At 40.5% G+C, this 16,195-nt stretch overlaps 1 protein-coding gene across 1 annotated transcript in view; it reads left to right on the top strand.

Annotated features, from left to right (window-relative positions):
* The first annotated feature begins 5,654 nt into the window (after positions 1-5,654).
* The window catches only part of sh3rf1 (SH3 domain containing ring finger 1), a 46,019-nt gene continuing 35,478 nt past the window's right edge, over positions 5,655-16,195 (top strand). The window contains exons 1-2 of the mRNA XM_028028814.1: positions 5,655-5,981; positions 7,468-7,971. Coding sequence (XP_027884615.1) covers positions 7,591-7,971 — 381 coding nt within the window. The 5' untranslated portion in view covers positions 5,655-5,981; positions 7,468-7,590. The remainder of the gene's footprint in view (positions 5,982-7,467; positions 7,972-16,195) is intronic.

Here is a 16,195-nt window from a genome sequence, read left to right as displayed (position 1 = left end):
AATCAAATAAAATTGCATGTTAACTGATGCACTTGTAGACTCGAAACAGTGGAAGTTTTTTTTTATTTTATTTTGATGCATTTAATGAACATCAGTTTTTCAGAGGAAAACTGTGTGATAAACTCTACCTGACTTAATTGGTGTATCTCCACCCCCAAATTTAAAATACAGTCTTGAAAATTTAAAGGATTCACACATACACCAACCTAAAACACAGAATTATCGCTTAGGAACTAATATGTGTTACTAGCAGCAGTTATACATTGTTTATTCCTCTTCTGGTAGTTCGGAGTTCATACCGAGCCTGCACTTCCTGTATTTAGAATCCAAAGTGGTTCAGTGACAATTAGTCTGATTAATCTTCAGGAGCCGGGTTGCAGTTTATTTAGGCGTATCAGAGTGAAGACAAATGTGTGCCATATTTTTAGAGGGGCAGAATCATGTAAAATCGACTTTTATGAGCTTTATGTCCTCCTTTAATCTCCATGGCAACCATTCAGCTGTGCAAAACGTCTGGGTGGACCTAGCCCCGCCTTCGAGGCTCAGCTTCCGCCCCACAGAGCAGCTCTTCCCCTCGACTTCCCCACTCAACTCCTTCCGACTAGCCAGCAGCAATTAGCAAACACCTGGTGGAACCGCTGAGTTCATTATGTGAGCTACTTCTCAGTGAAACGGTGGTTTAAAAAAACAAAATCCTGCTAAACGGTTAATGGGGGAGTCATGACTTCCTGAAAATGACGTTTCAGAAAGAGCAGGAGTTTTTAAAGAGACAGAGGCCCAATTTTAAGGCATTAAATAACAATGTAAAATTTCTTTTACATCGTATTTGGTATAGCATTCTTTTCAACTTTAGTTAACATAGTTACTCAATTGTGCTATAAAATGGCCTGAAAAACACATCGTACTGCCCCTTTAAACTTTCATTTGTAACACTTTACAATTCTGCACAATTTTCACATGAAATCCTAATAAATCAGCCCGACGTTTGTTATTGTAGCATGACAAAATATGGGCAAGCCCAAGTGGTGTGATTACGTGTGCAAGGTATTGTATTTATGTTTCTTTTAGATGCCACTAAGTACCACAGGATGTCTGCTCTGAGAAATAAATCACATTTGAAATGAACCGAAATTTACAGGCAGAACACTCTGGTTGTTTTGTCCTTTCTGGCAGGAGGCTGTCACTCTTTTGAAGTATTGCTCCAGACCAGTTTGGTCCTGTGTCTGCGGTGAACATGGCTGCCGGCAGGTCTGTCTTCCCTTAACAATAAAAATGGTATCAGGCTAAGCGCCATGACGAAACAATAGCAACGCTGTTGGTTGAAAACATGCACTCAGTACAGTCGGACGTCACATCAGTGTTTGCCGGGATTCCCCCCCTTTATGAACCGTATTAAACCGATCTCATCGGGTCATCGCCCATGAAAGAATCAAACATCCCAACGAGGCCCGTCTGCATCCGAAACAAAGACGCATTTCAGACCCTCACAGACCCTGGCGACCTTATCTCTGCTTGACGACTAATAAATGTAACTATGTTTGGGATTTCCCTCAACCCGCTTTGATTCCGACCAGTGGAAGCGAGCGCTAAATGGCCCGCATAGAAAAAAAATAAAAATTAAATCAGACGGCGTTAGTTAGAGTTCAGTTCTGCTTCCTAATCTAATTCAAAAGAAAAAGAAAAAAGAAAAGGAAAAGCCTTGAGGCTGAGTGAGCGAGTGAGTCTGAAAGCCTTATCAAAGAGAGGATCAGGGAGGGGGGTAATGTCAGGATCCTGATGTAAGGATTGTGTAAAAGCCAAAGATTTAGCACCGCTTCAACTCGCCAAACGTCGACTTGTGGATATCTGCACTTATTAGCATTCAGTCTGTGCATGTTGAATATCTATGAAGTGCAAGAGAGTGTAACATATAGCCTGTATATTTAGTGGAAACGAGGGCGTACGTCTCGTCAGGTCTTCCCGTGCCTCACAAGTGGAGGCACAGCTGTCACTTCCATCATCTCTCTCTCTATGTGGGCGTGCGTGGGTAGGTGTGTGTGTGTGTGTGTGTGTTCCCCGTGATCTTTTCTTTACACCCTCAGCTGCAGTTCTTATTATAAAGGATTACTGCCTTTCAGAGTGAACAAATCATTCCTGTTGCCTTTTACAATAACATCAGAAATAATGTCTGCCAGGGTCTTTTTTTTTTTTTTTCTAAATGTTTTTTATTCCTCATGAGTGCTGGGGCGGTCAAGGATTTCCGGAAGGCCTGAAGTCTATGTGTGGAAGTGAAGGTGCAGGAGGAGGGTGGAGCGTTGCCTCCTTCCTGGTTAAAAAATAGGTGGGGGTGGGGGGCTTCTGCTGGAACCCACCGGGACCGCAGGAGACAGAGGAGAGCAGTCTCCCCCCCACACACACACACACAAATAAATCTCCCTCTCTATTGCTCTCTTCCTCATCTCTCCCTCTTGCTCAATACGCGCCGTCCTCTGGACGGGATCAAAATAAATCACGTTTAGTGTCTGGCTCTGTCTCATTGGATCCTCAGTCTTCTTTTATAGCAGCTTTTGCCTCTGCTGTGAAGGTTACTTGGGAGCTAAAGGTCTATTGCAAATTTGTATTTCATAATAATAATAATAATAAAAAGTTTGGGGTTTTTTTCAAGCCCCCTGATGGACTTTGGTCTATTTTTTTCCCCCCCAAACCCAGAGAGACAAGTCAAAGACTTGAAGTGGTGACGGACTGTACCGCGGATGATTCATGTTCAGCAAAAGAAAAAGCCGCAAAAAATAACGTGGGAAACGTGCGGAAATGTCCGTAGTCCCGCTGAGAATGTGACCACCAGATGTCCCTCTTCACCTCTCCAGGGTCCGCAAACACTGGCAGCAACACGTCCTCCGTCTCTCACTGGGTAGCTATTTTCACGTCAAGTAATGCAAGATATTTCACTCCTTCTTTGTAAATGACGCCTTTGTGGGAAAAGTACCCGCACACTTTTTTCTGTTTCTGCGTCAGAAGAAGAAAAGTATTATATCAACTGTCAGACATGGTCGTGATGATGCGGGGCTGTTTTGAGGCGTTGGGACAACTTTTGTTGCAACTTCTTGGAACCACGAGTTCAGAAAATCCCGAGTTCAGCCTCAACTGCACTTGGAAGTGAAAAGAGAGCGAGCAAAAAAAGGAAGGTTTTGGGAATGGCCTAGTCAAAGTCTGGACTTAAATGTGAGATTCTGTGACCTACGAGTGTCAATTCATGTTTAAAACTAAAAGTCCTTCATGACTGTCTAGAAATTCATTGTCCTTAATAAAGGAAATCAGAATTTGATTTTGTATTTACTTAGCCTAATTAAATGTTTAAGTTTTTTTTTTTTAAATGATCAGAAACATTTAAATGAGACAAAAAGAAGGGGGAAAAAGTAAAAGAGAATCTGATTTTAATGCTACATTATATTTGCATGAATCATTTACGAAAACCTGTAATCTGATTCTGTTGTCCCAATTTACCAGATGGCATTTAAAGCAGATAAAAAAATGTTCACTGGTTTCTGCACATAAATTCTGACTGGAAATGAAACATTTCAAACGCTTCATACACACAGAAAGAGTCTCAATAAAAATCTTCTTACTTTTACAGCTCAGACAAAATTTTGCTTTTGTGACAAATACAAGAAAAGAGCGAGACAAAAATGTCGAACAAATTTAAATTATTTCAATGAGGCGAGCCAATATCTGGAGAAACTGAAGACGACACGTCGCTTTAACAGCATGTTTGGTCACAGAATTAAAGTCGGATATATTTACGACAGAGACATTAAGCGAACCGGATCAACAATCAGATGAGCACATCGTACAGTCACAAAGGTTAACCGATGGAAAAACGTACAGATTTGAATTTTAAAAAATGAAAAACAAGGAATTTTCCATTGTGTCTGGAAGGGAACGTCGTTCATTGACAGCGTAGTTTACGCCCTTTTTACAACACTACATAACGCCTTCAGGTGCAACTCGGAAATTGTAGTTTCATCACAGTTTCCTTGTTTTGCATTTGGTGCTTGTGTATTTTGCGGATACAAGTTGTGTTTCATCACTTTCTTTTGGCCTTTCAGACGTTTTTAGCGGCTTTTTCTTCTAATTGTATATCTGTTGATAGTAACTTATAACAAAATTTGTTCTTTTTTATGCTGGATGAGTGTCTTTTTGGCAGAAATGATGAAGCATCTGAGTTATTTTTATGAGCCAAGGGGTGAATGAAAACTGCTTTATCTTACCCAGACAACTTCTGAGTATAAGCTATTGGCTCTTTCTTCTTCTTCTTTCTGTTGTTGACTAGAATAATGGTGATGACTCAGCTGTACTGCAGATGTGTGACCTTCAATAAGTCCATGTCTTTCTCTCTTGCGATATTCATTTAAGGCATAAAGCCTGAAGTTCCTTCATCTGTGTTTATTCCCGTGTTTTCAATCAAACCCCACCTGGGTTTAATCAAAGAGAGTACATCTTCAGTTTAAGAGCATGCTTTCACTTTTAGAGATTGGACTTGTTACGGCCCTGGGCCTGGTGGGATGGGTTGCAGGTGCTTTTGTCTGTCTTTGTGCTCCTCCCCTTTGCAGGTGGTGCTGGTCCGTTGATTGGAGCACAGAGTATTTAAGCCTGGCTGTCTCCACCTTCTAGGTGGCCTTCGGCGTCCGTTCTGCCGCTTGATGCTTGTGGTGTTTTGTTGCCAGGCCTCCGCTCCCCTCCTTTTGCACATTTGAGTTTGTTTTTGCACTTCAACACCTCCATATGCACTCATGCGCCACATCCAAGCATTTGCATTACACCACTGATACTGACATCCTCAATCCATTGTTGTTTTTGTTAACAAATATTCCTTTTTTATGCACTCTAGCCACTGCATGGTCTCCCGTTTTTGTTATGACCTTGAGCCAGTCGTAACGCACTGCTCTCGCTCAAAACACATTCCATAAAATAAAGAAGTGACTCTTTCTCAATGTTGAAAATGCTCTGCTTTCTCTGAAAAGATTGCTTCTGTGCTCATATTTAATATTTCTGGGTCTATTTTTTTTTTCCCATTTCTTTTTAGGTCCTGATTTGGATTTTCTTTTTATTCTTTTCTTTCGGTCCTTCTCCATAGAGATCCACAGGCTAAAAGAAGATCGCAGAGAGCAAAGGTTTCAACCATGAGCAGAAGAAGTTTGAGTGGAAAAATCAGAAGGATACAGACAAGAAGAGATTATTGTACAGCTGAGTGGGAGTGGAGCATATTGGCAACAAGGCCTTGGAGTGAGATCTGAGTTTTGTGAGACTTGTTAAGAATCTTAATCTGAAATAACGGTGACGGAATAAAAATATATTAAAAATGTACATTCTGATTTTAGAAAGAGCCAGGGTCAGTAAAAAAAAAAGGGAATTTAGAAAAATACAACTGAAAGTTATCAAAAGAACAATAGGCTATATACTGTTCTCTGATCCTTTTGTCACTAAAGGGATGTGGAATTTTGTTGTTTACAGAGTACAGTTTGTAGAAAAGTAACAATTTGAAAAAAAAAAAACCCCAAACCCTGACAAAAAAAACAACAAAAACTGACACGATGCTACCTACATCTTTGAGTGATGCGAAAGAACAGTTCGCTCAGTTCTCTAATTTCCCATGCGTCCTTGAAGCGGTCGTGCTCCCTCTCCTCCCGCTGCTCCAGCAGCGACACTCCAGCCGAGCAGCTCGCCTACTAGCATGGCGCTCCGTGCGGCTGGAGTTCCGTTGTCTTCTCCGCCTTTTCTCTCTCTCGCTTGGTTTTACTTTAGTATCTAACAGAGGCTTGTTTATTCCTCCCACTGCGCCTCCGTGACTCAAACACATGTTATTTAGACGGCCGTGTTCGTCGGAGTAACACTCTCTGCTAAGTGGGTAAAATATTCCGGGGCTCGGCTGCTAACTTACCGCTAGCAAGGAGACAGAAACTGGGAAAAACGCAACAAACCGAGGAGGAGTCCTGCTGGAAGAGGTGAGCCGCATTTACTTTTACCCTCTCAGTTGTTTTAAAGTGTTTTATGTAATCTGACTTCCGTCCCGTAAGTTGTTGGAACTGTTATTATCAAAGTGCGAATAGGCAGATAAACTCGTAAAAGTATAATGTGTTTATAATGTGGCAACATTAACGTCACATGTAACATATTCCAGCATCCCCGCTTTAATTTCGCCTCTTTTCTCGTATGTTTAAGTGTCTCTTTAAAACTTGACAGCTTTAACTCGTGAGGTTGTAAAAGCTAAAAGTGTTGCGTAATGTTGACGTTCTTCACGACCATTGCAAGAATATTTCTGCTGCGGCTTGCGAGATTATTTTCTGGCTGAAATCGACTTGTTGTTAGATGAATAGGTTATTTGCGCTATTTTAAATCATTTACCAGACGGAGTGTGTTGATCGCATGTTTGATAGTCTGATGTTTGTCCTCCTGAATGATAAATCACAGTGTTTCACTCCTGCGCTCCTTTTTTTTACACAGTGTTCACAGTCTGTATTAGGGCTTCTACCAAATCTGGAAAAATCAGATTTTTGGTTTTTAAGCGTTTTTATGTATTTTCCAGCTGCGGATTCGCATTACAAATGTATTTCCAGTCTTTATTTCCTGTGTTGTTGGCTAAATATTTTATCCATCATTCACCCGGTGGGATATTTATATCTGGAATTATATTGAATCTTGACATAACACAGAATCGTCACGATGTTTAAGGACAAAAACTACCAAATGTATTTAGACGTGGGCGATACGGACTTTCAATTTTATCGCGATATATTGTGGTACTATTGAGGTAACAAAAAACTATTACTACTTTTATAGGTAACTGTATGACTGTGACTGTATGGTAACACAAATACTGTTCTTGAAAAACATTTCAACATTTCAAATAGTTTTTTTTTCATATTTAATTAAAGAAATAGAATTTCTTATTTCTTCATTAAAGAAATAGGATTCTTTAGTTAAGAATCCTATTTCTTAATTAAAGAATCCTTTAATTAAAAATTTCTAATTTCTTAATTAAAGGATCATGTATAATTATGTAAATATACTATAATTACTATGTAGACTTAATACAGTTAAGTCTACATAGTTATTATTCTTAACCATATTTACTGATATTGTAATTTATTGGCACAAGAATAAATCAAAATGCTTATTATGAAAAGAAAATTTTCACAATAAATCATAAATAATACGACAAATGCACCTTGCAAACTCCTTGCAAACAGGTGTACTATCAAGTTTTTTCAAATGGTGATCAGACTACAGATCTATAGTTATTTTGTAGCTGTTAAACTTTCACCCACACAAGCTGTAGAAAAGTTGCTTGTTTGTGCCTGACATTGTTCCACTTCTCAGCGGATGACACAACACACGGCCTCAGCCATATGTCCTGTCTGTTATATAGATGCTATGACCTATTTCTTGGCTGCAGAGCCGATTCATTTGACCTTTTTTTTTTGGTCACAGCTGATGCGAATGCCATGGCCACAGCCGAGGCATGGCAGTGACGTGACGGCCCCTGAGCTGCTTCCGAACAGAAACCTCCTCAGCTATCATGTCCTTCTGAAGTGAAGGCGCATCGCACAGAGTATGGATGAGTCCATTTTACTGGATCTGCTCGAGTGCCCCGTGTGTCTGGAGCGCCTGGACGCCTCGGCGAAGGTCCTTCCCTGTCAGCACACCTTCTGCCGTCGATGTCTCCAGGGCATCCTGGGCTCGCGCGGGGAGCTGCGCTGCCCCGAGTGCCGGACGTTGGTGGAGTGCGCCGTGGACGAACTGCCGAGCAACATCCTCCTCGTGCGCCTTCTGGATGGCATCAAGCAGAGGCCTCGGGCCTCCGCGTCCGCCGGAGGCGTCTGTGCCAACGGCACGTCCGGAGCCGTGGCGCGGGCGCACGGGAGCGGAACCAGGGACCCGGGCGCTCCGGGTGTGCAGCCCCAACGCGCCCAGGCGAAGAGCACTGCCGTCCGGGTGAGTACCCTGCCTGACCGGACACGCGTTAAGCGAGCTTGTCCTTCCCATTGTTGGAGCCAAATTGAGACAAAACAGGGAAAATCTGCGTGGATTAACAGCAGCATGTCGGGTCTCTAATCTTTGGTCCGGATTACTGGTTATCGTGGGGGATCTTTAAGCCAGCCAGTTGACTAGCAGCCCATCACCACCACAGATGGAGATTTTAGAGCAGTCAGTAGTTTAGCCGCTAATAATTCCACTTACCCTGTTGATGGCACACAGATTTTTCTTTGTGGATTCAGTCGTTAGCGTCCTTTTAGTCAGGACCGGATTTAGAAGAATACCGCCCGTAGCCGGTTTTAGTGTCCTAATCCAAGAAAAATAAAATTAACACATACAAATTACAGAACATTAACAGGTAGGTCTACACATTTGCCGGTACAAATAGACGGATGATGAAACTAGAGATGCTCAGAGCAATTGCCTCCTGTCTTCTATTAATTGATTTTCAGCTCATTTGCCCTGGATTATGACTGGCCAGTTGACAAAGGTCCTATATATTTCAATCATCATATACATATACGTACATTTCAGGTTGTGTTAAAAACATTTTTTGGTGTGGAAGTTGTGATTGAGTGAGAAAGACCCAAATTAGCTGTGAAATGGGAAAAATATTTAAAATATTTAGAACAAAGTCATAAGCTTTTTCAATTACCGTATTTTTCGGACTATAAGCCGCTACTTTTTCCCACACTTTGAAACATGCGATTTTTCTGTGGCTTTTTCTTCCACCACCAGGGGGCTCTTTAGCAGGAAGTGAATCATTGGAAGTCAAAATTGGAAATCAAAGAAGAAAATGCTGATCTTCATTTAGAACAAGCACGTTTATTGCTGCTAGCAGCAGGCATGACGGAGAAATGTTTTCAAACCCCCTCATCAAGGAAACCACACAAAGAAGTTCATATGATGCTGCTTTTAAGTTGAAAATCCGGAAAATACTGTATATTCAGCAACATGGCATGTTTTGAGTTCATTAATACTTTCAGCAGGTAACAGGAAGGCTGAATGGAGAACAACAAAGTTCGGTTTTATCTTTTGAGACTGTCCATCTGTTGCTGAACATGCTGATGTTGGAAATATTTGCAACCTTCTGGAAATCATGGAGTTGTTTTAAGGACGTAACGTTTCTAAGGAGCGCAAAATGAAACCGTTTTTGTTATTCTAGATGCACCACACATGCTAACTGCTAGTACAAGATGCTAAATTAGTTTGTAGTAGTTGGTTTGAAATGGTAAAGACCTGTTTTACATCGCCTTGACTTTCCATTTTTATTGTTTTTATTTAGTTGTTTTTATCTCCTTGTAATTGTTCAATGCTCTAAAAGCATTTATAAAGTTACTATTAGTATAAATTATTTAAAATTGATATCAGCAGGTCAGAAGCTGTGTAAAAACAGGAAATTGGTCACACAAGTTTGACTGGTGTATCTGTAAATAAAATCTGAGTGCACTGTACATTAGAAATTTAGTAGTTGTATTTCCCTTGTAGAAAGAAGAATAACTGGGTTCTCTTTTACTGATATGACATGAAAGTTTATATCAAACTTTGCAAAAGGTCAAAAATTCAAAGGAAATGTTGTTAGGAAGTGCTATTTAACATATCTGTCCAGACTCTGTTTTGTATGAAACACAATCATCAAACCGTAAGTCCCTTACTTTTTAAAATTTACACAAACTAGTTTGACTCAGTCAGATTTCTTCAAAATTTTGGGCTGTAATTCTTCTCAGGTACCTCCTGATGTGTGCAGGAAAATTACCTGTGGGCCCCTCTATGAGCTGCGCTGGTGCCCACGAAGGGAGGATTGGAGGATTGGGTAGATGAAAAGATGTCAAGGTTCTGTGTAGAATCACTGGAATGTCAGCGTGCTGATAATGTATCTGCCCGGCCATGCAGGTATGAAGATCAGAGAACCTTCTGTGAATTGCTACTGGGGGACCTGCCTCATTCGCCAAAGTATCACTTCAGAAGATTTGTTCTCTTTTTCAAAGCAGTTTTTGCCTTTTGGAATCTCCCCTTGCAGATACTAAGGAGGCTGATTGTTGGAAATTGAGCAGGCGTCATTTGAAACTATCCAATTATTTCCCTTGAACTCTTCTCTGCTACTTTGTGTTGGTCTGTCTCATGAAATCCAGATGAAATCCATTAAAGTCTGATGTTGTAGTTAAGCTCCTCTCGGTAAGCAATTAAGAAATTAATTGCATGATGAATAAAAATTAGCTTGGTAAATTTCATTCTCATTGTAGGGCTGAAAGCTATTAATCGTCATGAATTGATTTACTGAAATAAAAGTCAACTAATTTAGTAATTGATTAATTAACTGGGGCATACAGACTCAAAGAATGTCCATTTGCTGAAAAAAACAATACGTTCAGAACAATAACTAAGGCAAAACTGTACAAAAATATAAGAACATTTTATTTTTATGGGAAAAAAACATGTTTTTTAATAAAGTAATTGACAGAATACTTGAATACAAGAAGTAGTTATAGCACTAGCTAATATTTTTTACACAAACAAATCCACTTTTTTCATAGTTTTGCTGTTTTTTTCCCATTTTATGTCTTGTTTTCAGTTATCATGCTTTATTTTGAATATTTTAAAACTCTCCATGTCCTTTGTAGTGTTCTTTGCAAAATTCAAGTTTATTGGTCTTTAGGAGGGTGCCATTATCAACATAAACATGGTCTCAAAACAACAACAGTATTGTTTATTGCAATAAACAATAATATTACAGCAAAACTTGTTATTGTGACTGGCTTAGTTGTACCGTAATAAAAGCGACAGTTTAATTGACATACAAGATGCATACCTATATAATGTACAGGTAAGTCTTTCAAAGAGATTGAACTATTTCCACGCGTTATTTTAACGTTTTTGTGGTCTGTTGTGCCATTGACTGCATCTCCTGAGTCTGTCCTGCTGTCTAAATGCATTCTGTCGACTCCAAAGAATCAAGAAAAGATGCGGCCGTGCAGGTGTATCATTTTGGGAACACAAAAGACGGAGATCAAAGCTCTTACACATCGTCCAGTCTGATCTCTGGCCAGCGATCCATGGGCATTGAACGCTTCATTGCTCCCGGGTGACACCCTCAGTCCCATTTCTTTCTTGTTCGTCATCTGTCCCTTTCGGGAAGGGTTGGAGGTTTTGGGGAAGGGGATTTGGTGTGTGTGTGGGGGGAGGGGGGTGGTCTTTTAAAGCTTGAGGCTGCTCCTCTGGTACTGTTCCTCTGTTAAAGCAGGGCTCCACCTCCGATTCTTATGTGACTAAATAATGGCTTGGAGGGCAGAATGGTGGAGACTGGCTGACAGATGCACAACAGGGTTTTGTTCTGGGTTCCCTCTGATCCTCCTGACCGGCCGACACGCGTAGAGTGGCCCACAGAGTGATTTTTATGTGTGTGGAAGGCCCCCGGTAACAGTGTTGATTGAACACGTCGGGCCCAAAAGGGACAAATGTTCAGAGAGCAACCTTTCTTTATCTCTGGGACTGCAGCTTGTCTTTGACGCAGCGACGTGGCATTTGCTTCATGAGAGCCATCAAAAGGCTCGTCTTCACTGTAGCAGAATGTCTGCGTGTGAGACTCGCCTCCAGCGGAGCTCCATTACGGGGATGTTTTGTCTTCCCCTGGCCCCGTGTTGACTCATAAAACACAGGATTTGGTTGGCAGAGATTGGAAGCAGACACTTGGTGGTATTTCTCCGCAAGAGCGAGGGAGGCCTTTTGAGCTGTGGGGAAGTCAAAAGGTCGGAGTTCGCGAGTCACGGTTGACAAGGGTCATCGGCAACTGGGGAAATGGGAAGGGAATTTGAGATCCAAGTGAATGTCTTCAGTTTCATTGTGGCTCCCCAGAGAGTTGAACCCATAATCCTTTGCACCAAAATAGCATTTCTGGGGTTTTTCATAAATCTTTTGTGTTCATTTTTAATGATGCTCCCAGTCAGCCACAGTTTGGAGTTTGAAGTTTAGGTTCAGAACTTTTGTTTCATGTCTGTCAGCTCATGCTTAGCTGATAAGTAATGAGACGCTGGTTTCTCTCTAACCTTCCTTCGATGTATTCAGGTCATTGTCTCTCTTTTCAATTTGGCTCTTTCTAGGGCGGTACAAAGATAGGAAAACTTGCTGCCAGGATATTCATTTAGAATATTGAATTAAATATATGGGTTACAATTAAACACATATTTTCCTCACTCATTTATTTGTCATTATTGCAACGTCCAGTGAGTTTTAGCATCTTGGTCACTAATGTTTACATCAGGTTTTGGCATTAAGGACGGTAAAAGTCTGTTAACCAGCTGAATATATCGTTGTCATGCTAACGGTGGGTTACATGGAGTTGAGGTTTTATCACCATATTTTGTCATATTTGTTTTGATAAGGGTAGAAGTGGCAAGGTGGCAAGTTGGACTACTTTAATCCAACTCCAGTTGGCTTTCCTAGAAAGTCTGGTTCGTTTGGGGAGGTGTGAACGCGCAATTGAACTCTGATGCGGATCAAAAAAGCTAACTCTGGTCCCCCTAAACACGTAGGTCTCGCCTTGGTTGACGTGAACTCTTAACACAGATTGAATGCATATGTGAATGCTAAGCTGATGGGAGATCGCTGCAAAAGCAGGACTATAGCACAGGGCATTCTGGGTAAATATAACCAAAACAAGTGGGAGAAATGACTCATGGACATTTGCCAAAAGCAAAAGAGAAATCCTGCAATCGTTAAAATCTGACGCTACTCTGTTTTTGTTTACATTTCACAAAGAATGAAGTTGCGCTCGTCGTCTTCAGAGGTTTTTGTGTCGTTTCCTTCAGTGGTTCTTGGTGCAGCGACACCACAGGCGAAGGGGGGAAATGGGTTTGGTTTATTTGACACAGTGCAGTGTGAAAGTGAACCGCACCAACTGGAAATGTAATAAATGTTGCAATTTTGGTTCTAAGTGGAACAGAGTCTACAGGCCTGTCAGGTGTGAAAACGCACTCAGAGTATGTCACTGCATACAGAGTCCCAAAAACACAAATGCTGCTCTGAAAAACAAAACTAAGCCATTATCAAATCAAAATGTAACTACTATATCAGTTACATTCAGTAGTCCAATTGAACCACTAAACAGCACTCACTAGGTCAATGCTGTCATATTTTCAAATACATTTGAAGGTAGCAATCACTTGTTACCTTTACCTCTGTTACCATGATAACCAAACTTCCTTGAGTTTGGTTATCATGGTAAATCACAATTTTTACAGTGCTATAGTTGTCCATCCCTACTGGCTGGTACTTCAGCTAACGTAGCCCACCAGATATCACGTCCAGGCATTGATTTGTGATTCGTGTAGCTTTACCTCTTACTACTTAAAGACTTCTTCCTGGCATGTTTTCTCTAAATCCAGCGCTATAATTTGGTGCAACTTCCTACTGATTAAAAGGAAGTTCTGTTGTTTTGTAAGACGCTACAGATGTTTCTTGGTCCTCTGGTTATTCTTGGATGAACATCATAGTGGGTTCTCTCTGCGTTTATATTATGAGAGAGAAAGGGAGCGAGAGGGAAGGGGAAAAAAGTGCTTTTGCGTGCCTCCCTGTGTGAAGTGCTCACAATAAAATTCCTGAGCACCTCCTGTGTCTGAGGTCGATGAGTAATGCTCGCTCTCTTTGATTACATCATATTGTTGTTGAAGTCTTAACTTCTGCCCGGTCGCCTGACCTCAGCCTGCATGACAGAACCCCGTCATTACACCCTCACACTGCCCGCACGCTGGCAAACATGCTCACTGCTTTTCCACTGGGAATTTGTTTCTTTTCACAGCGCTTCATTCTGTTTGTTCCCACTCTTCTCTGCACGTTCACCCCTTCCTCTTGCTTCCTCTATTTCCCACAGAGGTTTACAAAGCGGCAAAGATCTTCTGGACAGTGAATGCAGACATCTTGGAGTGACCTAAATGTTCCCTCCAAGAACATTATGGTGTTGGAGAGCTAATAGTGTGTTTTTAATAGTGCAATACCATGAAATAAAAATACCAAAAAAAAAAAGTAAAATAGCAAAATATTCCAGCACACCGTTGGTTTAATTTTATACAGAAAAGCATCACTTACTTTATTCTCATGGCAAGTAATTTTACATATATATTTCTGTCAAAATTAGAATCTAATTAATAACATTTATTGACTATCTATGCTTTTTGCCTCCTGGAATATTTTTAAACTGATAAATATTTCTTTGTCGTAAGGGAAAATAGTTGCCCGTCTTTCAGCCAGCTGTCTGGCAATGAGCAGCAACACATTGAGGATAAATCATCACTAATTTCTCTACACTTCATACAGCCGGAGACAACTCTTGTACTCTTCGTCATATCTCATTGTAACAACGTTAAAGCATAGAAAGCGTTTTAAAATTATATATATAAAAAATATTATCAGCTTTGAACACGTAACTGATGTCGACACAAACTCTGCTTTTCCTGTAATTTTCTGCCTTCTACCTTCTCTCCTCACCATCTAAATCCAGGCTGGAGCTCGTTAAGGGTCTAATCAGGATTAGAGTTTATTAGATACAGAGTCAGCACTGCTCCCTGTTCTCCTCTTACTCCTTACTTTTCATTTAGAGGAAACAAAACACTTGCTGTGTGGCGCAGCAAACCGGGTGTCTCCATCTCTGCTTACGTTCTGTATTTTCAGATGCTTATCTAGGACACAAAGATTATAAAGTATTTTGAGCCTTCCAAGTAGGAAATAGAACATGATTTGTTCTGGAAAATCTCAGTGCTGACTCAAGGTTGTCAATGTAATCATATTAGATCATGAATGATGAAAATATTTTTGCAATGTTGCCCTGTAAGTAGGGTCCAATAGTTTCTCTCTTGTGGAAAACTTTGATCATTGCAGGATTTGCTGATGTTTCCAATTGTTTTTGGTTTTTTTACCTTTTATGCTGATGTTCAGTGTCAAAGTGGAGTAATAAGAGTTACTGCATCCGATTCTGATATGTCATGATATGTTATCAGGCTGACTCTTGGTCAGACCGCTGCTGAAGCATTACTCATGTAGAGTTAAGAACATAAAGTAAAGCCCTTAGCTTGTGAAACAGGGAAACATCTCTTTAAGTTCAGCTTTAAATCAACAAGTTTTATCAAAACAAAGAGGATGCAAGCTAACTTTAACCTAGCACCGTGGCAAACTCCGCTCCTCTGCAGAGATCCTCAGTGGAAGTGAGATGTCCATTTACTGAACATTTTTTATTTTTGGTCCTATGGGCTGAATCTTTTAAAAATAAATAATAAATTCACCTATATAGCGGAATTGTTTAAGCTTAAAATTCAATAGTTTTTACAGAACGTTTTGTCTTTCTCTTAAAACAAATGCTCCTGTATTTGTTTTTTTTTTTCTTCAAAATAGCACATTTTAAGAATATGAAAAACTTTAAACTTCATGTGTGCATAGACATTAAATAAAATACTTGAATACTTGAAAACAAGTACTGAGACACAAATGGTAAACTCAAACACTAAGTATGGAATATCAACTGTTGTAAGTCGCAACAACAATTAAAACTTGGAAGAAATTGTTGGGAAAATACTTGATTTTATTCGAAAGGAAATTGTTATACATATTTACCACATCATCCATCCTCAATGTATGTAAGCGGTCATGTATTTTCATTATGTTGTCCAAGTTCCCAGTTGGCCGACATGTGTCTTGTACTAGAATTAAAAACATGTACCTGGATACGTTCCCAGTCTGTCGCCTTGCTGGTGTCATGGGAAAACTTAGTGGCATAACAATCAAAGCTTTTAAATGCGTCACCATTTGGGCACGTCTCGGAACGCATACAGTGAACAGGAACAGGGTTACTTATACTCTGGGAGATAACGCTCCCTCCAAATACAGTATATGTTTACCAAATCTCCAAGGAAGAGAAGTTCAAAAAGCCCAGTCGTGATTAATGGGCCGTCATGGCCGTCTCTTTGTTGGGTTTCGCTGCTCCTCTGATGAGGGTTCTGTGCCTGTCTTTGTCTTTTCAGGCTCTTTAAGATTTTCCAGGCCAGACATATGGAGGAAAACACTTTTGTTCTGTGTGTTTTTTTCTCTCTCTCTCTCTTTTTTTTTCCCAGACGGAGGGGGATGTTTTGTGTTAGTGTCTTGGAGGAATGCCGTGAACAGTTGCAGGTCACTGTTTCTTTTCCAAACAGCAGGCCTG

The sequence above is a fragment of the Xiphophorus couchianus genome, chromosome 9 (genome assembly GCF_001444195.1).
Source record: "Xiphophorus couchianus chromosome 9, X_couchianus-1.0, whole genome shotgun sequence".
NCBI lineage: Eukaryota > Metazoa > Chordata > Actinopteri > Cyprinodontiformes > Poeciliidae > Xiphophorus > Xiphophorus couchianus.
This window is presented reverse-complemented; position numbering and strand designations above follow the sequence as displayed.